The sequence below is a fragment of the Parus major genome, chromosome 3 (assembly GCF_001522545.3).
Source record: "Parus major isolate Abel chromosome 3, Parus_major1.1, whole genome shotgun sequence".
Taxonomy (NCBI): domain Eukaryota; kingdom Metazoa; phylum Chordata; class Aves; order Passeriformes; family Paridae; genus Parus; species Parus major.
Window position 1 is genome coordinate 34,946,339 of NC_031770.1, and position 22,295 is coordinate 34,968,633.

The 22,295-nt window shown below is 36.3% G+C and overlaps 1 protein-coding gene across 5 annotated transcripts in view; it reads left to right on the plus strand.

The window, feature by feature from the left end:
• The window catches only part of CRIM1 (cysteine rich transmembrane BMP regulator 1), a 174,767-nt gene that overhangs the window by 81,086 nt on the left and 71,386 nt on the right, over positions 1 to 22,295 (plus strand). For all 5 annotated transcript variants that reach the window (XM_015621639.2, XM_033512620.1, XM_015621642.3 and 2 more), the window contains 2 exons: positions 1,521 to 1,763; positions 9,784 to 9,904. In XM_015621639.2, coding sequence (XP_015477125.1) covers positions 1,521 to 1,763; positions 9,784 to 9,904 — 364 coding nt within the window. The remainder of the gene's footprint in view (positions 1 to 1,520; positions 1,764 to 9,783; positions 9,905 to 22,295) is intronic.

Sequence of the window (22,295 nt, forward strand, 5' to 3'; positions counted from 1 at the left end):
TTGGAATAGTTTGATGTGCATTGCTGACAAGCCTTGCCTTTTGGAAAGTTATCCAAATTGGTCAAAAATAGTTTTTATTGCATTTGACCAATTGCATTGCTCAAATTTTATCTGTATTGAATTATCTAAGCAGTACTTAAGGAAATGCTTATCTTCGTATAGATACTATACTTCGTATAGATACTATAGATAGTGTGTAAATGCAGTCAGGTAAAAAATAGCGCTCAACTTTTTAAAATACTTACAATCCGAAGTATTTTCATGAGAGAGTTTGCATGAGGATGGGATTATCTATTAGTCATGGAAACTGGATGGGCATGTTTATGTGCTAGGGCACATAAGGTAATGAGCAGTGGGAGTTTAAGGGTCATCATGAGTACAAGTGCTCTGTCAAGAGCCTATCATGAATATGTACTTTAAGGGCTGCTACTGCTACAGTTCTGTCGCTTCTCTGTGCATGTTGAGCAAACATGCAGTGGAAAATGAAAACAACTTTAAAAGCTAGAATGTCAAGCCTTTTATTATATCCATAAACTAAAGGCTATCAATAAAATACTGAAACTAGTATGTCATCTATTATTTATATAGCTCTCTGCAGTGAACCTCTGTAACCAGTAGTGTTCTGTCTGAACAATGTCTTTAATAAAAACACAAGATAAGAAACTAAATGTAACTTTAGGTTTTTTTTGAAAAAAAAAATTAGTCTTAAAAATGTTATTCAAAGTTATAGGCAAAATACATATCTAGTCAAGGCTGTTTTAAAGATAGATGAAAATAGTAGGATTTTTAACTGTAAGAGCTATAATGCTATATAGTAGCACATTTAGGTTAGTAATCTTTGATGGTTATAAGAAAAGACATAAAGTACTTGTACATGAAGGGCTCATATAATATCCTGAGTTAGAAGGGATACATAAGGATCATCAACAAACCTCATCATTACCATAGTCAAACCTCTTATCTCTTAGTATTCAAGCTGCTGAAGTATGTAGAAACAACACTTCTAATGTGAACATTGGGAGTGTGTACAGGAAAAGTCCTCTTGTGCTAATGTATTCAAATATGTTAGCTCTTGAACTTTTAACTTGCTTTTTGAATATGTGAGAGCTCAGTTCAGGTTAATAAAGCAATCATTTTAAATCAGTCCATAATGGAAGGTCTTAGGAAACTGAAGGAATAGGTGTGAACAACTGGGCTGACATGATATGACAAGTTGTTTCTTGACATGCTGGCCAAATATAAGTTCACAGCTTTACTTGAGGCTGTGTGGGTTCAGCCATCACATGCGTCATATGAATTAGAAATTCTGTAAAATATTTCATAAGACACCTTGCAACTTGCAAATAATTATAGTTTTTAAAGGATATTTAGTAATTTTTGCTAATCAGTTCAGCAGCATCTGTTTCCTTTTTTTAGTGCTTTGGGGCGAGGAAAAAGAGAGGAGTTTTATCTGAGTTTATCTTTACAACTTCAGTCTTTTGCTGACACATATGGCATGATGATTTTTCTCTCCCTTTCAGAAGAGAAACCTGATTGCTCCAAGGCCCGCTGTGAGGTCCAGTTTTCCCCTCGATGTCCAGAAGATTCCATCTTGATTGAAGGCTATGCACCTCCTGGTGAATGCTGTCCACTCCCAAGCCGTTGTGTGTGTAATCCTGCAGGCTGCTTGAGGAAGGTTTGCCAACCTGGCTATTTGAATATATTGGTTTCTAAGGCATCAGGAAAGCCAGGGGAATGCTGTGATCTCTATGAATGCAAGCCAGGTAAAACCAGATACGTTTTCTTTTCCTGTTTTTATTTTTTCTTCTGTCTGGCAAGCAAAATATTCTATATAATTGCATCCAATAAAGCCTATAGAGCCTCTAAATTCTCCTGATTATTCTTGAAAGTTAAATGAAAAACTATGACATAAAAAATATGAAAGTGTATGTAGGCAATACCCATTAAAAGAAAAAAGGATAAAAATATTATGGTAATTTTTCTTTCTTTTTTCTTTAGACATTAATTTAAACTGAGTAGCAAGGGAAAAGTAATCTAGTGAGAATATTGCATTTCTGTGAATGTGCAAGTGACATACTCTATATATTGATTAGATTATACAGAGGTTTTTCATAGTAGGAATGCATTGTACTTGGTCAGGGAATTAGGATTTATGTTTTAAGATCTCTCTGGATTATCAAGTTTTGACCCTTAAAAACTGCAAAGCAAAAGGATTAGGGAGGGGCATACTAAAAAACCGTACAATATTTTCAGTATTTACTCATCTTCCATTTAATGAGAACACAAATCACCCTTCCTTGTGATTTATTATTCCAAGTGAAGCAGAAGATGTAATTCACTCTTTGATCCAGGCTTTGGTAAAATAAACAGTCAAAACAGAGAACTGAAAGCAAGCATATAATCCAAAACATTATATGCAAACAGTTTCAAGTGTGCTTAAACTGTCCATTTCCTATGCTAATATTTAACATTTTCTTAAATCTTCCACAAAAGAAGGCTGTACACTCCTTGTATCTTCTAGTGCTTCTCTTTGTGTTTTTTCCCTAATATTCAGTGCAAATCTGTGTAGAAATTCAAGCAAACTTTTTTTGTACCCTGTCCTGAGTAGTTGGTGAGCATGTCTTTACTATAATTTTTTGCTCTGGAACATTCTGTCAACCATGGGCTTCTTTCATCTAGAATTATCTGTGATTTCTTGTGACATTGTCTTTTTGGACTCCTCCCTGGTTATGTTTCCCTTCTATAAGTTTTTTTCAGTTAATCCACACTTTAACATGTAGTATTCGAAAGCAGGCTAATATTTTGGGAGCGTCTTAATCAGCACTGAATACTTTAGAATAATTGCTTTCTGTTTCTCATGCAAAACTTTAAATAAGATTTTAACTGTTTTGCAAGTTGGTGAGCTGCTGTGATGCCAGGACCTTTCTGTAGTATGACTGCTACTGAACCATTATATTTGTACATTTTAATTCCTTCTATACACTTCAGTTATGCCTTTACTGAGTTTTGTCTTGCTGACTTTGGATTATTTATCATTTTCAAAAGAAATTTTAGCTCTGATCTTGTCCTCCCAAATATTATTTGAATTCCCATCTTGTAGTTGGCAAATAAGTCCATCGAGACTTCCCCATGGGAAAATTACTTCCTGAAAGCTGTTTTCAACTTTCTAGTTTTACAGAATCTTCAAACTGAATAGGATTTTCTATCATATTAGTGAATCTATGGGACTCTGTGTGTTTTGTTTTCTGAAGCAGTTTGTATATTTGCTGTAGGGAGTTTTAAGAGGTGAAGGTACATGGGACAAACAAAGGAAAAATGAAGGTGTGTGTCAGGAGAGTAGAAGAGCAGGGGCTTTGAAGAGATTGGGGAAGGAAAGAAACTAATGGGATTTAAGGAAAGCATAGAGCTTTGCAAATGGGAGTTAGAGATTGAGAGACCTGGTAATAAGCCCTGCATCTTCAGAGTCTGACTTGGTATACTGAAGAATTGTAGGCAAGAAGAGTTAGAGAGGAGCTGAACTTCATGAATTATTACTGAAATGCCATGTTGCTAGAAAAATACGGGTAATGGACAGAGTAAGGCCTGGGAGGTTGGTGCAGAGGCTCTTCTGGGGCTGATGTCATCAGTTCTACTGAATGTGTCAGCAAGTTTATGGAGGTACCACATTGAACTAAGAAAAATATGTTTCCATTATTGGCCACAGACCTAGAAACTTTAGTTCTGGGAATAATGCTTCCAGAACACTCTTCCTGCTCCTCCATGTTTGCTTAACCACCCTTGATAGGGGTTTTGCACCAGCAAGGACTTTCTGGTGGAAATAAAGCTGGGAGGACTACTTCCTATGACAGCAGTGCTGCTTTATGCCAAGATAAAGTGCTTGTGCAATTAAAACATAAATTGTGTTTATTTCTGTTCCTTAAAAAAGATATCATCGCTCTCTAGTTTACTCTGGCATTTGAGTTGGGAGCCTTCTGCTGAGAACTGCATATGTTCAAGTGCTGTGATTGGCAATGGAGTTAGTGAAAGGAAAATAGAAAGTGTTTCCTCAACACTAAATGCTAGAATAAAAATATTTCATTTTGAGATCCACTTCCTATTCTGCCCCTTTTACTTTAGGAGTACAATTGAAGGCATAGTTAAAATGAATACTGAAGAAACTTAGCAGCTTAGATGTCTATTGGCCTCCAGAATAATTTACTTTAAATGTTCTTACCTGCTGCTCCACCAAGTATCTCATCACAGTTGTGGCACATACTGAGAACAAGTGTGTCGTGCTCATTGTTTTACCATGGTTGAAAAGCTCAGAGATGAAATAACCCTGGTTTGGTTTCATAAGCAACTTCTTTTATTCCTACAAGATGTAACTGTCCATTCACTAGTGGGGAATTTAGTCTATGTGCATTGAATTTAACTTTAAGATGGGAATTACATTTCTCAAAATGTATTTTAATTTTTTTTCTTTTCTTCAAGACAATTTGAATGAGCAGTCTCAAATGAAACTGCATATTGTGTTAACTGCACAAATAAAAATAACCCAAAACAAAATTTGTGGGAGTGTATGTGCTAAACCACTATGAACAAGGACATTTTTTAAATCATGTTTTTTTTTTTATTTAAAGATTGAGTTAAAATCTAAATTAAAATATGTTTTGCTGAAGTGTTGATAGGCAGTCTAGCTGTCACTTCTGAATAAAACAAGCTAAATAGTTTACTTTGGCAGTTGTCCAAGAGATGTTTGTTATACCTTTTTTGATAAGTTTTGTTGTTGTATGTGGTGCAATGGAGAGTGTCATCTTATAGTTTCTGACATTTTTGGAAAGCATTGGGAAGTGTCTGTCACGATAGACATATAGCCTGTGTTGAAAAGACCACTCCTGTCATTTTTTCAGAAGTCTTTCTGGCAGAGCTTTCATTCACTCATTTCCAGCATGGCCTGAAAATGACTCTTTTTTTCCTGTACCATATATTGGTTTAAACATAATTGTAAAGAAAATGTTATTGTTTGCCTTACTTCTTTGGGGAATTCTGTGCAGTCAGGGCTTGATGGAAAGTCCGAGATCAGCAACATAATCTAGTAAGTAGTGTGTAATGACGCACAGGGAAGTAGCTTGTGCTCCACCCTGATACAGCTTCAGCATTGAAAATCAGGTCGGGAGCTTAGACAGCCTTGCACTAAAGGACAAGGGTCAGCAAAATCAAGTTTTTATACACAGCTCAGAGAAATAGAATTCCATAATGTTTTTTCTTTTATCCTCTGTTACTTACAGAATAGAACTTACACTGTTTTATTGAACGATTTGTTAAAAGTTTATGTTGACAGAACTTGAGACAGGAGTGGGAAAGGATTGGACAAGAAGAGTGAGGAAGAATTACAGATACATTTCTAATGGAACTGGGGAAATGGATTTTAAGTTGACATTGAAGGTGAGAGAGGGGAAAAAAAATCAGGAAATGCGGAGATCCATGTTGGGCAATACCTGGGATAAGGCAGTTAAGAAAGTGGTTCAGGCAGTGATACAGCTGCATTGAAGGCCCAGGAATGCTGTGGTTGTATGTAATATGTTCTGAGGTGTCATGGAATGTAAAAAGGATAATACCTTGTCAAGGAGAGATACTTCCTGTCTACCTCTCTCCCGTGGCAGACGATGTGACTACCGTTATCGTGTGTAGCTGTGTTGTGTTGCGTTGCTCATGAAGAGCCAGTTGAAATGCATCTGAACTGAAGGCAGAGGGACATCATGTGATGCTTGCATGCTGTAAAAGCAGACTGTCTATACTTGTACTGAACCTTCAGGAATTTGCAGCTTTTGAAGCCTTAGCCTTTGCTGAGCCACTGTTTCATCAGAAATGCAAATACTGTCTTGCTTCTTCACCATTAGATGTGTAGATCTTTATTTAGTTCTTGCCCTAAACTGTACACTGTATTGAAACGCCAGCTATTATTAGTATAAATGTGGCAGGGTGAAACTTAACACACTTAATATACTTTGTTAACTTACTATTCTAGAAAGCTTTATTCACCTGTTTTCATTAGCAGTTTCAAAACCTTTGGTTTTGTAGTCTACAAAGGAGGTAGCACATTACTGCAGATATGTCAGGGTCTGTCACTGTGGCAGGGTTTCTGCTACATTCTTGTAGAAAAGTGGTAACTCTCAGATGCTTCTATATACAAATTCAGTGAATGAGAAAAGTCTTGAACACTCGTAAGCAAAGGTTGATTGGGTGAATCTTCACTGATAGGAAATTGGAACATATTTATGAGCTCCTGAAGACACAGATTTGTCAAACAGTATTTAAAGCTTAAAGTTTCTATGATGGACAAAAAAAATATTAGTTTAGAATAAGATATAATAACAGCTTATAAAAAACTGTTCATAAAATATACACATGTCAATTATTGGAGTCACAGTAGGATGTGTAAAGAAAACTAAATGGTCGGTGGCAAATGTTTGCAGCCTTATTTTTCAGGACAGTAGTGCAGCTAATCTGGGAGATACCTTTTAAAGAAATGAAGAATTACAATTAGAAGCTGTTCTGTAACCTCAGAATATTTCCAGTTTATCTATAAGTTTCTGTCAATACTTTTTCCAGTTTGAGAAACCTGTTTAAATCTGAAAGAAAGTAGGAACTTTTTTCCTTTTCCAAATATTTTCCATTTCTTATCTGCCTTTATCTCTTGCTTGGTGAGGAAACTATGAGAGATATGGGACTGTTCCACCTGGAGAAGAGAAGGCTCAGGGAAGATCTCATGAATTGTATGAATACCTGAAGACGGTATAAAAGCAGAGCCAGGTTCTTTTCAGTGTTGCCCAGTCATAGGACAGGGAGGAAAGAGACACAAATAGAAGCACAGGAGGTTCCATCTGAATATCAGGAGGAACTTTTTCACAATGAGGGTGATTGGACACTGACACAGTTTTCCCAGAAAGGTGGTGGAGTCTCCATCCATGGAGATATGGAAAAGCCACTTGGGCATAATCCTGGGCAGCCAGATCTACCTGGCCTGGCTTGGGAACCTCTGAGAGGTCATGTCCTAGTTCAGCTGTTTCATGATTAATATAATAATATAATAATAAAGAGAAAAAATTCCATTTGAGGAGTCTTAACTTGAGGTTTGTTTGTAATGTTTTTTACTTTTTACTTGATTAAAAAGACAGACTGGGCTGGTTTTCAGTATTAGTGAGCCATGCTCTATCTCACAGTAACAACTGCAATGGAGATGTGCAGAGCACATGTAATTCTTAGACTGATGTCTCATGGTGGCAGAGTCAGTTATTGCTATGCACCACTGAGGATCAAGCACGGAAAATGTAGGAACAGAGGAGAAAAAATGGCCCTTTGAAGGTTATGAGCTCTTGCAAGAAATGTGGGTAGCATTGTCAAGCTGCTTTAGTAGTTCAGTAAGCCGCTGTGGTAGTGTCAGTGTTGCAGTGAGGTTTAATCAGTAATCAGGGATATTGTACTGCATCATTTGCAGTCTGGTAACATTCTGTTCATCCTGCTTGCTCTGTCAGAAAGTTGCTCATTTCTTAAGGGGGAGCTGTGTTTTGTTCTGTACTTTTTTGGTATAATTTTGAAAAGCCATAACAGACACATATTACCTGAGCTGGTAGTGTTTGCTGTGTGGAAGATTTAGTACCTGTCGTGGTTTAAAACCAATAACTAAGAAAATTACTTATTTCTTGCTGTGAGATATGGATTAGAACAAAAGCAAAACAGGCATAAAACTTAAAAGGAATAAACAAAGTTTACTGACAAACTACAATAATAAGAACACCAGAATAAACTTCCAGAAAAACCTTTTCATCCCCTATCTACCCACTATTCCTTGGTTCACACAACAACAGAGACAAAAACTTTGGAACTTTGGTGGTTAAAACAGTCCCAATTCTTGCTACAGTCTTTTCACCAGTCTTTGTAGAGAAACAGAAGTTTCTTCCTGTTAATTTATGGAGTTTCTCACAAGAAAACTATTTTTGCTATAGTTTTCCATTGCCCTGATATCAGCTGCCCAGAGCTGCTATTATCAGAGCCCACCCCTCCCATTTTTACATCACTCTGAGGTGTGTATGGGCCATGAGTCTAGGGATAGCATTTTTAAGGATGATATTCAAAGGCAAAAAAGTCTTCTTCATCTGTTTCTGTGAGCTTCACTAGACAACAGTTTTCTCATTGCCTCTCAAGGCTTCAAATCTCCCAGCACTTCACTATACCATAATTACTCAAGTTTACACTTTGAACACTTTATTCCTCCCTAGATACTTAACATGAATTAAAGGAGTTCTTTTCAGGACTTCATTGTCCATCTCCATTGTTTTAACAGAAAGATATTTCAGCTAAATTAAAGCATCTTCTTAATTCTCTACCTTTTCTGAAGCTTCTTTTCTTTCCTGTCACTGGTAGTTTATAAAGTCTCTTTTCATGTTGATCACTCTCTTTTTTTTCTCTCTGGATAAAAGATTAATCTGCAAGTCTCATCTGGGTAATGAAAGAGTTAAAATCTTGCCCAGGCTGTTGTAGGTAGTTCTGTGGCCTCGGCCGGTGCAGGAACTGGAGTCGTCTGCGATGGAGAGTTCCTCATGGCTGCTCTGGAGAGTGTGGTCACCGTCTCTGCTTGCTGCAGGCCCAGAGCCCCTCTCCTTCTTCACTCAGCAGTTTCTAGTGAATTTAGTTACAGCAAAAACCCTGCAGCCGAGCCAGAGATCGGCTCGGCCAGGCCTGAGCCCGGGGAAAACCCCCCGCAGGACCCACATCTCCCAGCCGGGAGACGCGGCAGGCCCAGCCCTGTCCCCGCCCGGCCGCATGGCCTGGGCAGGGAACGGGAGGCCGGAGCTCCGCCACTCTTCACAGCCAGGAAACAAAGAGAACCAAGAGAGCTCTGGTTTTACACTTTAAGGTAGGGTTCACAAGTTGATCCCACTTTTCAATGGCCTAAACTGCTGTCAGTTCTCAGCAATGACCGATAATTGGTCAGGAGAAAAGACTCCGGGCAGTTCCCAGAAACTTCAACTTTTCTTAAAGGTAAAGTAACTCCATGACAGTATCAAATACGAGAAAGATGTGTTTCAGCTTTTCTGAGTATGACTTAGAACATTATTTATATATTTAGTGTGGTTTGGTTTTGGTTTTTGGTTTTTTTTTTCCATTTACGTTCTAGACATTCTAAAAACTGTCCATCTGTCTTTCTTGTTATGTGGAATTCTTCATTTCACGAATGCAGAAAGATTTGTTACTTTGCATTTCAATTTGCTATATATAGATAAACCAGACAACCTAATAAAATAGTCTTTAAAAATGTCCTTTATACATGCATCATGTATATCTATATCGTGTATATCACATGCTATACACATATATCTACAGTGTATCTCTTTTTTTTTCTGTAACCCAAGTATTTTGCTGTTTAAACAGACATTAATTAGTTAAAAATTAAACAATGAATGTTTACTGTTTTAAAAGCTGTGGGAAATATATATTCTTCATAAGTAGGGTTCCTCTATTAAATAAAATTCACAGTTGTAATGATTGTGTAAGGTTGCCTGTCTAACTTCTGTAAATTGTTTTAATATCTAATATCACTTCAGTCGCTTCCTAATAATTTTAAAAAGTGAATCTTAAAGAGAAAGGGAGGCTTTTTGTAATGTTACCTAGCAAGCACGCGTTCACTGGATAATTTTTGTGACTTAAAAGGCTGATGCATAAGTGGTTGCTTATGAGGAAGTAATTTGCAGAAAGCTTCTAAAGCATGAGTAAAAGAAATGTTCTTCTTCCCTTCCTCCATAGTGTTCAGTGTGGATTGCAGCACAGTCGAGTGTCCTCCTGTTCAGCAAGTTGTTTGCCCCCTGGATAGCTATGAAACCCAAGTCAGGCTGACGGCCGATGGCTGCTGCACCCTGCCCACAAGGTTGGTGTCTCGATGGCTCAGTGTTTTTAACTTGTTCTCGACAATCCAAGCACTGGAAATACAGGATATCAATGCGCACTTCTGTGACAATAAATGATGCTGAATACAAGCTACGTGACGTAGGTTGTATCAGTCTGGTGGAAATAGAGAATCTTGTACTTTTAAAGCAGAAAAAAAGTCTTCACGGTACAGATGCATGAAGTTGGTTTCTGTCAAAATTATTTGAGGAGTTCATGTCTCCAGATTGACTTTCAGTTAATTCAATTAATTTTGCAAGAGTTGACTTTTGAAGGTGTTTGATGGTAAGGAGTTAAGTGATGGAGATGATAGAAGACATACTAGGGAAAAAAAAATCTCATCTAGTTAAAGGAGAAAAAAACCCTAATTTTTTGTACATGGAAAACCATTTACAGTGGTACATGTAAAGTGGAAGTGTAAAGATGGAACTCTGGAACTGTAGAGGAACAGAAATTTCAAGTACTTGCTTGCATTTTACTTCTGTTGTTGAAGTAGTTATAACTTCCTGCGCTTAAAAAAAGTAAGACAGTTTTAGAGTTGGCTTTGTTCCACCATTATGCACCACTATTTGAGTTTGTGTTTTTACAGCAAATTTCCAAAAACCCGATTCATGAATCTGCCAAATTAATATATATTCAAGCAAAAAATAACATAATTGGAAAGATATTACACCAAAAAGTAAATTTTTCTTGTAGATGTAGCTAGCCAGCTTACGCAGTGGAAGGTCTTTGCAGCCAGAAAATATTGTCAGCCTCTTGTGTAAAGTAGTAAAAAACTTTCAAAGAAATGAGAAAGTGGAAGATAGCAAAAGATTATATAATCAAGGTTATCTTTCTTTGGGTGCACATTTAGTGTGGCATCTTCTTTAAAACTGTTTTTTCCATGATGTATGAAAGTCACTTATTGCATGGAGAATCAAAGACATTTGATAAAATTAGGGCAGAAAAAGAGATGGAAATTATGATTTAGTGCACTAATCCTGCCTCGTAAAATTTGAAAATACATTTCTAAACTTGACAAGTTTTATTTGTAATTGTAGAATACTGACAGTAGCCTGATTCTTATTATCCTTACTCAGTGAATGCTACCAAGGTTATTTAATTGAGAGTTGTTTTCTTTATTTTCTTTTTTCCTGAATTTTCTATACCAGAACATGATGTGGATTCTCAGTATCCTCCCTTTATGTTTTGACATGTTTTCTGTAAACTTCCTAGGAACTGCAATGATGTATTAGTTCAGAGCTGACCTGGCTAGCTGGGATTGTGCAGCAGTCTGCAGATTTTATGCAGTCATCATACTGCCATTGTTTCAAATACAGTTCAGCATGTTGAAGAGAACTCGAATAAAATGCTGCTAAGGCCTGTATTCAGAAAGACAGATTATAAAGTCAAAGAAGCAGTCACAGATTAATATTTCATAAATTCAGGGTTTAAATTAACACTTAGTAACATTGATACAATAGAAAGATTTATGGTACATTTTTGCTTCCAAATTTGTTTTAACTTGTTGGATTAAAAAATGATACATAAGCCAAATTATTTTTGTTTCACAAAAGTAAAATTATGTTCTATTTTTACGCAGTCTAATACAACTTGTGGTTTGATTTTTCTAGTGCTTGGGTGAAGGGAATGAAAAATATCCACTTTATTCTTCGTCAGTGATAATTTCAGTGTTACTTCTATCAGGAAATAGAGAGGAAATAAATCTTCATTTACTTCAGAAAAATTACCAGTTAGAAATACCTTCTATTTCTAGTACACATGTGGGAACTGACCTTAAATAAAATACCTAGAGCAAGCATATTCTTGAAAGAATCTTTTTGTTTTGTTGAGAATGTTTAAAAATAAAGTCAGTTTTCTGAGCACTAACTGATGTCTGAAGTGTCCTTGCCTGTGTGTGTGGCAAGTCAGAGATGAAACAAGTATTCTTTTCTCCTGTGCACAAAGGTCCCAGTTGTACAGGCAGGCTTACAGCCTGTGAATTACTAGATAATGGTGAATTCCTGAAACCTCTTTGAAATCAGTTGTTGTGCATTCCTGGGAGCAGAGTTTAACAAGAGATCAGAGCTAGGGTAGATGAGTACTTAGCTCCTGGAGCCTTAGGATCTGATCTTACGATTGAAGCGGGGTTTGTGTTAATACCTCTGCCCTCCTTGATGTATAAAACTGCAAAATGCCTCCGCAATTAGCATAACCCAGTATGTCTGCAGGCAGGTAGAGACAATTGTAGGGGTCTTGTACTCCTCCATTATTTTTTAATTTCATGGCTCGGTCTACGTTGATGTATATTGTAATTATGTGGGTTGCTATTTGGATTGCCTTGAATCAGCCAAAGAAACTATACACTTTTTAATGAAGTAGTTGAGAAGGTAGAAGAAAAATGGAATCTGGCAGCAGTGTGATCATGTGCCTGCTGAAAATATATTTAGTTATTTTGATTTTCATATACTACTGTGCTTCTTAAGGAAGACAGTGTCATAGTCATCATTCATCTGCTGTAAGTAAAGATTTTATTTTAGGGGGGAATAAAGGAATGCAGACATGGGGATGATAGAAAAGAAAGCTTTAAAAAAGATTAGAGGAAAGAGAAGTGCATGTATGAAAAGAGAAAACAGAAAGGGAAAAAAAGTGCAGTTACTTGAAACATGAAAATTGAACCATTTGACTTCAGGTTCAATGTTTCCTCAGATTTGAGGGGACACCCTTTTTATTTGAAGGGTCTCTTAGATTTGCATGTCAAAATTATAGAAAAACAGTGCAGATCTATGGATGAATGAATCTGTGGTAGGAAAACGGGATGATTTTCCTTAATTTAAGAATTTCTTTAAAAATATTAAGAATTATGAAATATCAACATTGCCTTTTCTGAGATTCAGTTTAGAATCACCTAACTGCATACCCCACATTTTTTCATTGTTAGAATGAAGTTCAAAAGAAGTGGCACTGTATTTTTTTAGTGTGCATTTGAGAATAATTTATTAAAAGTGAAGGCATTTGTCTATAAGGTCATTTTAGACTTTAGACTTCATGAAATTATGTTTTTAAGACTATTAACTCTTTGGAAAAATTATGATTACCTGTTTCATTTACTTCCACTGGAATAAAAAGGTAATACAAGCAGAACCAGAAAGCAATTAAAGGAGATTGCCATGGTTAAGGACAGATGATGTGTCACTGAGCTGCTTAACAAGTGGTTCATAATTTCACATACAGTAGGAGCAGATTGACTTCTGCCTCACATCTTGTTCTTGACCTTCTTGTGCTGTTTCTTGTACATAATATGCTAGGAAAATGGAGAACCTGAAATCAGATGATAAATTGGCATTTCTTTTGTGAGCAAACTCTTGAATGTGTATTCATAACAATGAAAACTCCTTGAACAATGCCAGGGGAAAAGTGGAAATAGTAAACATCTGATATCATAAATTCTTGTTCTTGCACTCAGAGGTTACATTTAGTGTCACACTGATTTCTAATGCATTGGTTCAAACAGAACAGAACATACTGATTTGGCATCGACATCAAAATACCAGTTGCTTCAGCTTTCATCAGGCTGTTATGAGACACTTATCTTAAATTTCCAGCAATTATGTTAGGAAAACTAAATGTTTGGAAAACAGGAAAACAGCTATTATGTTAGGAAAGCTTAGAACAGTCTGCCTCTGGTCTTGGTTAAAGATGCTCATTTCTCCAAGGAGGTTGTACAAAATTGTAATCTAATACAAAATTGTATTAGAGCTCTTACAGAAAACATTATGGTAGTTTTTTTAGTATAATTTTGTGGTCTTCTATTAGAAAGTTGAATGTGATCAATATCAAGTTTACAGAATCTGTTCTCTTTGGATGTTTCCAGTTTTTCCTGTTGTAAATGAAGTGTCTTCAAATTTTCTGATTCCTTTGGAAATTTATTTTTAAGTGTAAAAATCTTTATAAAAACCTGTTTCTTTTTTTTTATCTGTGAAAAATGGAACAGGACAGTGATTATAAACAGCTTATATTTTTTATTGCTCACAGTTTTGTACATGTTTCATAAAATTTTTACAACATAGTATATGACCTGTTTGGATAGCTTTCCACCAAATATTTTTGGGTTATCTTTTTTCTTTGTGACTGTTGTCAGAATAAGTTGGAAATTTAGTCTTTATTAAGTCTCTGCTTCTTGCTACTGTTTTGTACCCCTGCTTCTGTGCTGTCATCTGTTACAAATTTGATAATTTCAAGATTCATTCAGTGCTCTGTTCTCATAGATATTTCACACACACACACTCCTCCCCCCCACCCCCAGATATTCTTGGTCAGTCTTTTAATAAAACCAGATAACCAAGAAAACTCCATAGGGAACAGTGAGATGTTAGCACTGTGCCAATATTAAAATGTACAAAACCTAAGTAATTACATCTTATTGTCTTGTTATCAGTTCTGAGAAAAATGGTAAGAAAATTGATAGAGGATTGAATTAAGGATTAAAGGATGTAATTATAGCTAGAAGCAACCAACATTGCTAGAATCTGATTTTGTCTTCTGACAATACTAAACTTGACTTAAAAACTTGACCATCAGAGTGCCTTCCGTTTCAATTTCTGTCTTCCATCATCACTTGTCCTATTTTTTAAATTTTTTTTTAATTGGATTCTAGCTTTAAACAAAACAAACAAATGAAAAACAACTAGGACTTTTTAATTAATATTGTCTCACAGGGTTTAGTTTATAAAATGGAAATGTATCCCTTTCCCCAAACTATTTAACATTGAAGGAAATTTCCCACATCTCCCTCAGACTTTGGGAGTGACTCAGTCTCAGCGAGTCAGCATCGTTGTCCTTCAGCTCCTGAGAGGACCTCTTGCAGCATATGCATGCTGGCTTGAATATCATGCTGATAATATCAGATGTAGTAGTATTCTTCTGAGAGGAGAGAAGCATCCAGGAATATGTTCCCTAAATCCCAGTAATAATTTTTTTTCACATACTTTTTAAAAAAGCTCACACCATAATTCTGAATATGTTCTAGATTTTGAAAAGCTCATAAATAATTGATATATGTTTATCTATCAAAATATCCAGTACTTTATTTTCTACCTGAGTTCTGGCTTTAAAAAAAGCAGTTTCAAGAACGATGTGGTGGGATGAGGAGAAGAAAAAGCAGTTTAAGTTGAGCATAACAGGAGCGGATAAATTTAATGTGCCAAAAAAGTGATTAAAAGCTTTTTACACATACAGTCTTGCAAGACTGGAGCCCAAAAGTCTTGGGCTTGATGGATGAGAAAATGAAGATGCTTTGAATTGGACCATTTCACTATCACTTAGTTACAGATAGCTGATTGGCATTACAAATGCAAACCTCTCAGTTGGCTCAAGTACCATGAAGGAGTAGGATTGTATTTGTATTGTTTAGGATGAAACCTCTGAAAAAAAAACCTTAAATGAATTAGTCATAGAATTCCTTTTTCCTTGTTTGTCTTTGCCCTGTCGTTTTTTTCCTTGTGTGTGGCTAAAATGTCTCAATCTGGGGCTGCTGTGAATGGCAATGGCACTGTTTGGTCTGCAGTATGGTCAAGAAGTGAAGTGTTCTTGGTCAGCAAATCCAAGTGTTAAGTCTCTGAATGATAGAATTTTGTTTTACATTTTTGTCATCTACCCAGCCCCAGTGGAGGGTCAGGGGGGCAATTAATATGTGCATTAAAGATTTACTTAGAAAACAGCCCAGATTTTCCCCCCACCCCAAATTTTTTAGTACTTTAATTTCTATACAGCTCATGAAAATGAGTAACACCTTGATATAGTAGGAAATAGTTTTTTAGATAAGGTTTAATTTAAGTTACATCTGGATAGAAATGGAATATAACTTGGGAGAGAACTAGACTAGAATCTTCTATCATATTACCTTGCAATTTATGACATAGTAGGAAGAAGAGTAAATCTACAAAAATGCACTTCACTTCAAGATTCTTCTTAAGAGAATGTTCTTTTTTTAATCTGTCTTGTATTAAAATATTTGTAACATCAGTGTGCAATATTTAGCAGTTCTAAAGGCATTAAGGCTAAGTAGCAATCTAGATTAGCAATCTAGCTCTAAAACTTGTATATATACCATTGCTGAATTGGTTTTCATTCCAAAGGAAGAAATTGCCTATTTTATTACTTTTAATCTTTTGTTTCTAATAAAAACTTGTGTTGTCTTAGGCACAATATAGATGCCACTTACCTATGTAGAATTAGTGTAGTGGTAGGGTAAGGGATGGTGATTTTAAACTGAAAGAGGGTAGATTCAAATTAGATATTAGGAAGAAACTTTTCACCATCAGGGTGGTAAAACACTGGAACAAGTTTCCCTAAAAGCAAGTAGATGCCCCATCCCTGGAAGTTTCAAGGCCAGCTTGGATGGGGCTTTGATCACCCTGGTCTAGTGGAAGATGTCCCTACACATGGCAGCTTTTCTGTGATTCCATGATCTTTTATCTTCCCAGATGACTTTTCCCAGTAAGCAATTGTTTTAAACTTTATCTGCTTTTATGGCACTTGGACACCTTGTTGTTGTATCATACATTGAATCCACAACCTGTCACAGCATTAGACCTACCAGTGTTGTGTATTTCTTGTTACACCAGTGTCTAGGCAATCTAGTGCCAGCAACACAAAAATCAGCACTGTTCTTTCCTTCTCATTCTGTGGCAGCCACCAGAATCAAAACTGGGAAGTCTACTGTTGTAAATTCCCTTTTAAGCTATTATCAAATATATTTGATTGTATTTGAGAGGACCCCTACACAGCTAGTTGGATAAGTTTCTATTCTGACAGCATCTGTAGAGGTGGCCTATGAGTCCCTGATTAACTTTGCACTGTCCTGTTTAGCAGGAAGGGTATTGTGCATCTGTTCTGTTCATTCTTCTTAGATTTTTTTACTGTTTCAGATCTTCTCTATGTCATTCCTTGTGATTCTCTCATTTTTCTAGATTTCCTTAGATCTTCCTGTCTTTGGAAGAACTTCATTTTATGATAATGTTTTGATGTTCTGTACAGCATCCACCACTTGAATTCCTTCAACCTGCTTTAGAGGCTAGTCATGATTTTCCAGCAAGTGTAACTTTTTCCTCATTTTCCACTGTACCATCACCTCCCTTAAGCAGCTTTTCCTGATGCAGAGGTCTCCCTTGTATTAGTTCTAGAATTTTAGATCCTTCTCCTCCACACATCTCATCCTCAAGAATTGGTGTCCAAGAGACTGTGGTTGTGGATCCCAGTTTTTCTTAAAGGAAGGTTCAGCTGAACTGGTACGACCAATCATGGATCCAATAACTTTATCTTCCTGAGACTTCTCTGCAGGGATTAGGTAGCTGGATCAAAGGTCTGTGTTAAGGACTCTGCAGATGCTCTTTTATGTCTTTGGTTCCATCATCAGCTTATTAGAGACTGATTTCTAATCCTGGCCAACTTGCTCAGGTTGTTTCTCCCACACTTTAACTCTAGCAGACCATTTTGCCATCTCAAGTGCATCAGTACCATGGTGGTTTAACACTTGGTGTTGAATTGGAGACGCTGTTCCTTATCAAAAAGGTAGGTTTATATTAAAGGAAAGCTCTACATTGATGGCAGCTGAACCCATCCCTTGTTCTATTCAGGCTTGTAGTAGGCTTTTGTTTAAGGGTTGATGAATAGAACACAGCAATTTTTTGGAGGTTTTGTAATATCTGGAAATAGGTGTTTAGGCATTTTCATTTTAGTCTTTAAAATCCTCAGAAGTTAGAAATGGTGAGTATTTTTCCCAGAACTGCTCAGATATTCAGGCCTGCTTTCAGACTGCACTGTACAGAGTATCCACAAAAGAGGATAATGGCATGGTGTGTAACCTTTCTAGGTGACCCATGTTTCATGTCTGTCTTCTCCTGATGTCTTCCAGGAGAGGTAATGAATTGCTGACCTCAAAGTTCAGGCATTCCCCTGCTTCCCTACTACAGCTGCCTCAGGAATTCCCATGTGTTCTCAGTGTGATGGTAGTTATTGCTGCCTTGGCGTTGAGCCTTACCATGTGGGTTGTTTTGGCCAGCAACCATATTTTCCTGAAGTACACAAATGAGGAAAAGATGATATGTTGGTTGGTTGGTTTCTTTAAAGCCACCTCAGTAAAATTTGAACAGAAGCTCAAGAACTTGAACTGATAACATGAGATATTTCTGGAGCCTGATGGCTGACTCCTGAGCGTCAGAGACCTCAGACAAGGAGAGGACACATGAGAACGTTTGCAGAAGAAATAGTATGTAAATCTTCGGCAGAAGAAGGGTTAAGACATTGTAAATACAGAGGTCCCTTGTATAGGATCTGCATTTTGTGCCTGTATGATCTGTTAAAAATATACATCCACGGGCTTCCACCAACTTCTAGGAAATACTGCATTGGAAAAGCTGAAGGACAATTCCACTGAAAGGAAGAAGCACATTTCCCAGGAACAAAACAAAAATCTCCATTTGCACTAGGGGAGGAAGTATCAACGATAGCTATGCAAGCAGTTTACTTTTTATGGAAAAGTGTCTGTAGTAATCTAGTCTGATCATGTGCTGAGTTAATGGTGTATTTACTCTGTATTTACCTTCTCTGTGAAACTTGGAAAGAAATTTTAAGCCAGATAAATTGAAGTGACTCCTAATTGTATCTACTTTTAGGTGGTGTTTTATGCTTGAAATTAGAATGAGGTTGTAGTGTCTACAGAATTTGGGTTTGCTTCCATTCTTTATAAGCAAGCTGGTGTTTGAAGTCTCAGTTTATAATAAGCTGGTAGATACATATTTCTGTTTCAATTTTTTATTTTCATTTGTCAATCTAACAAAATTAGTGTGTACCTTGATCACAGTGAGTATTGTTTTTCCTCTTTCTCCTGAGACTTCCCACTGTGTTTTGTTTCATTTATTCTACTTAATCAGTTATTAGCTTGTTTGGAAATTGAATAAGTGATTTAGTTGAGAATAATTTCTGACTTGAACAGGCAAATTTCTGTTTGTATCACAGAGATCAGTAATGTCTGACTGTTGTCTTCAGACTCAGAAGTGCACAGATGTTTAGGGAGACCCGTGTATATAATAAAGCAATAGAATTATAATTTAGATGCTTGCATTCTTAAAGGGAAGTAGATAAGAGAATTCCCTAGCAGTTTCCAATGGTACTTGGGGCAGATAATAATACCAACACTACACAGGTTATATGAAGAGTGTGAAGTTGTGTTTCTTCTAGAAAATTGCAGGAAACTTCATGTCAGAATTCAGCACACAAACTGATTCTTTCTTCCTTCTCAAATTATTGAATAATTAAAAAGTGGAACTGAAGGTCATGGACCATTTTAAAATGAAAAGTAGTTTCTCACTGCTGTTCTTTGAAATGTCACTGGTGAATTTCAGTCTACAAAAGTGTTTCAGTTCTTGCATGCATGGTTCCTGCTACACAGAAAGGGTCTCATTAATTGAGTGGAGTTGCTTGGTCTCAAAGCCACTTAGATTCTGGAGCAAATTTTGGTCTTCATTTTTATTCAAGGTCAGGTTGAATGGAACTCTGAGCAACGTGATGTAGTTGAAAATGTCCCTGATCACTGTGGTGGGAGTGGACTAGATGACCTTTAAAGGTTCCTTTCCAGCCCAATCTGGCTTTTTTTTTTTTGACTTTCCTAAACTTGTACAGAATTGCCTTCAGGGATTGGAGAAAGATGTTTAATAACATGAATGGCATGGAAAAACTAAACATGAAATAATTATTAGGGTTTGGGGGTTTTTCCTTGCAAAGAGGAGAAAGTGGTTATGAAATTAAACAGTCAAATTAAACAATAATGAATTTTGGGGAGGTTTGTGGGGGTTTTTGCTCTTTTTTTTGTTGGTTTTCAGGGATTTTTTTGTTTGTTTATGGCAAAGCCATCTCTGATGGCTTAGTTGTAGGGAGATATGTCATTCAGGAGTAAGAAAGTTTGGAGTTACAGGAATATGGAAGTTTATTGATTGCCTATAAAACTACTATCTATAACTGATTTTTTGACCGGAGGTCCTCAGGAATTGTGTTTTATTTGTGAGAGGCTCAGATATTTTTAATTTCTCATTAAACAGTGGTTGAATACGTAAAGAAATAGCATTTCATAATATTAATTATTAATCATAATTAATTTTCTTGAAAACTGACATTTGTATAACATCCTATTTATATCCTTATTTTTAGATTTTAAATTGTTTTTATGTTATGAAGGGTGAACCTGATAAGCCTAAAAAAAGAGTAACTGAGGTACACAGTGATAAAAACCATAGAGACCATTAACAGAAAAAAGCACCTGCTGGTATGGCAAAATGTGAGAAAAATACAGGGTTGAATTTTTGTTAATTTATGTTGTATTTTATTTCCTATACTGATGGATTCAAAAGGGTCTATACATATGTTTGTGTTCTTGAAAGAAACCAGCACACTTGAAAAGTCAGCATCTGTTTGCTATTTTCTAATGCTAATAATATGCAAAAGATGCACAAGAAAAGTTCCCTTTCATGTATCTTTAATTAAAAGCTAGGTAGCTACCTTTTGTACTATTTAAATGCCCCTTGTGTATAAAGATAACTGTACTCATGGAAAAATTCACTATTATGTTGGGTGTCTCTAACAGTATCTGGATTTTAAAAAGGAATTCTTAGTTGGGAGCACACTAACTTTGATTTCTCAGTAAGTAAACCCCCTGAAAAATTAAAGTAGGAGGAAATTGCATGAGTCTGTTTACATAGCAGTGATGTAAAACTTTCAAGCATTTGCAAACAGTCTCATAGTAAGTGTTATATGCAGCTTTCCCAGTTTTTCTGTCATCTCTCTTTAGAGGTTTATTTGATCTTTGAAATAAAATAGTGAAAGATTTCCATGAAAAATTTTTGTTTTTCCTTACCACTTTTCTGAATACTATCTTTAAAACCAAAAAAGCATGAAATAGTGGTACTGAATTTGTGAGCAAAAATTCTCCAGTCTGTCTGACTGAAGATTTAGGAAAATTTTAGTTGAAATTCATGTATGGTGGTGTCCCAATGGCTTTGGCTTTGCCTGGCAGTGGAGACAGTGGCTTTGTCTTGTCTGCTTAACTCACTTAACTTGTGGATTCAGGTATGAATAACATGGAAATAATTCTTCAATAATTTCATGAGGTTGCTATGTCAATATTTCATTTTGCTGTATCATCATCACTTATGTCAAGTTGGAGTCTTACAGTTATGCTTTTCTTTGCCATTCTCAAGCTTTGATAATGTTCTTCTGAAAATTCCTGATTTCACAGTATCCTTAAGTGCTTATATTATTTACACATCTGTGGAAGTTTTATCTACTACACTGACTAATATAAGTGTTAATAATGTTAATGCAAATGGTACTAGATTGCTGCAAGGGGGGGGAAAAAAGAAAAGGGTTGTGATAAAATCTCCACAGGAATGTGATGTATGTTTCAGGAATGCTTTTCTCTAGTCTCAGTGCTTTAGACTTTAATTTTGTTTTGATCCTCAAAATAAATATCCCTCTTGTCAATACACCCCTGCCTCAACCTTCCATTCACTGATCCTAAATCTTTTTTTCCAGGGTGCCTGTTCTTATTTTCATAGCCATTATGCCTTGTGCCTGGAGAACTCTTTTGATCCTACCATCAAAACAGCTTTTCTGAGGCTAAGCAAGCCCTTCTCTCTTTAAATCTGTTTAATAACAGAAGTAAATGAACCAAGATAATTGGATTTGAAGTAAAAGTTGTCATTTACAAGTATTCAGTTCGATCATTTTTATCTTCTTCCTTTCCCTTTTTGCTCTTTTGGGGACACAAACAAAAAAGCTAAGGGACTTTATTTAAAAACGCCCAAACATCAAAAATCAAACCGAAAGAACCCCATCACCAACACACCTCAAATATAAACTAAATTTCTAATGAACTTACTTATCTTCTGAAGAACTTAAAAACTGATTTTAAAAATCAGGCCATTTATATTACTGAAGGAGTCACCTTCCTCAATCTGTAAAGCATTGGTTAATGTACATCATCTGGTTTCTGCTTCGTAATATACTGAAGTTAGCCTTGCTCAGTTGTTGAAATTCATAGGATTACTGTTGGGGGTTGTTAATTGCAGTAGTGGTTTTTTGGTGTTGGGTTGGGGTTTTTTGTTTTATTTGGTTTGGTTTTTCAGCCTGAAGAACTGGAAATAATTCCTTTTATCAGTGAGGGTTGATTCTGTATTTGCAAAATTTTAGTGCAGCAAACCTCTTCCTTGGGATTCTTGGTTCCTTCCAAGCCATGCCACCACCTTTTCAGTTGCCCTAAAGTCTCTTGCATTACTGTTTGATTCTTCTTTATGTCTTTCTGGGCCCTCTTGTAACATTTTACTCAGGTACGGGATTGTTCT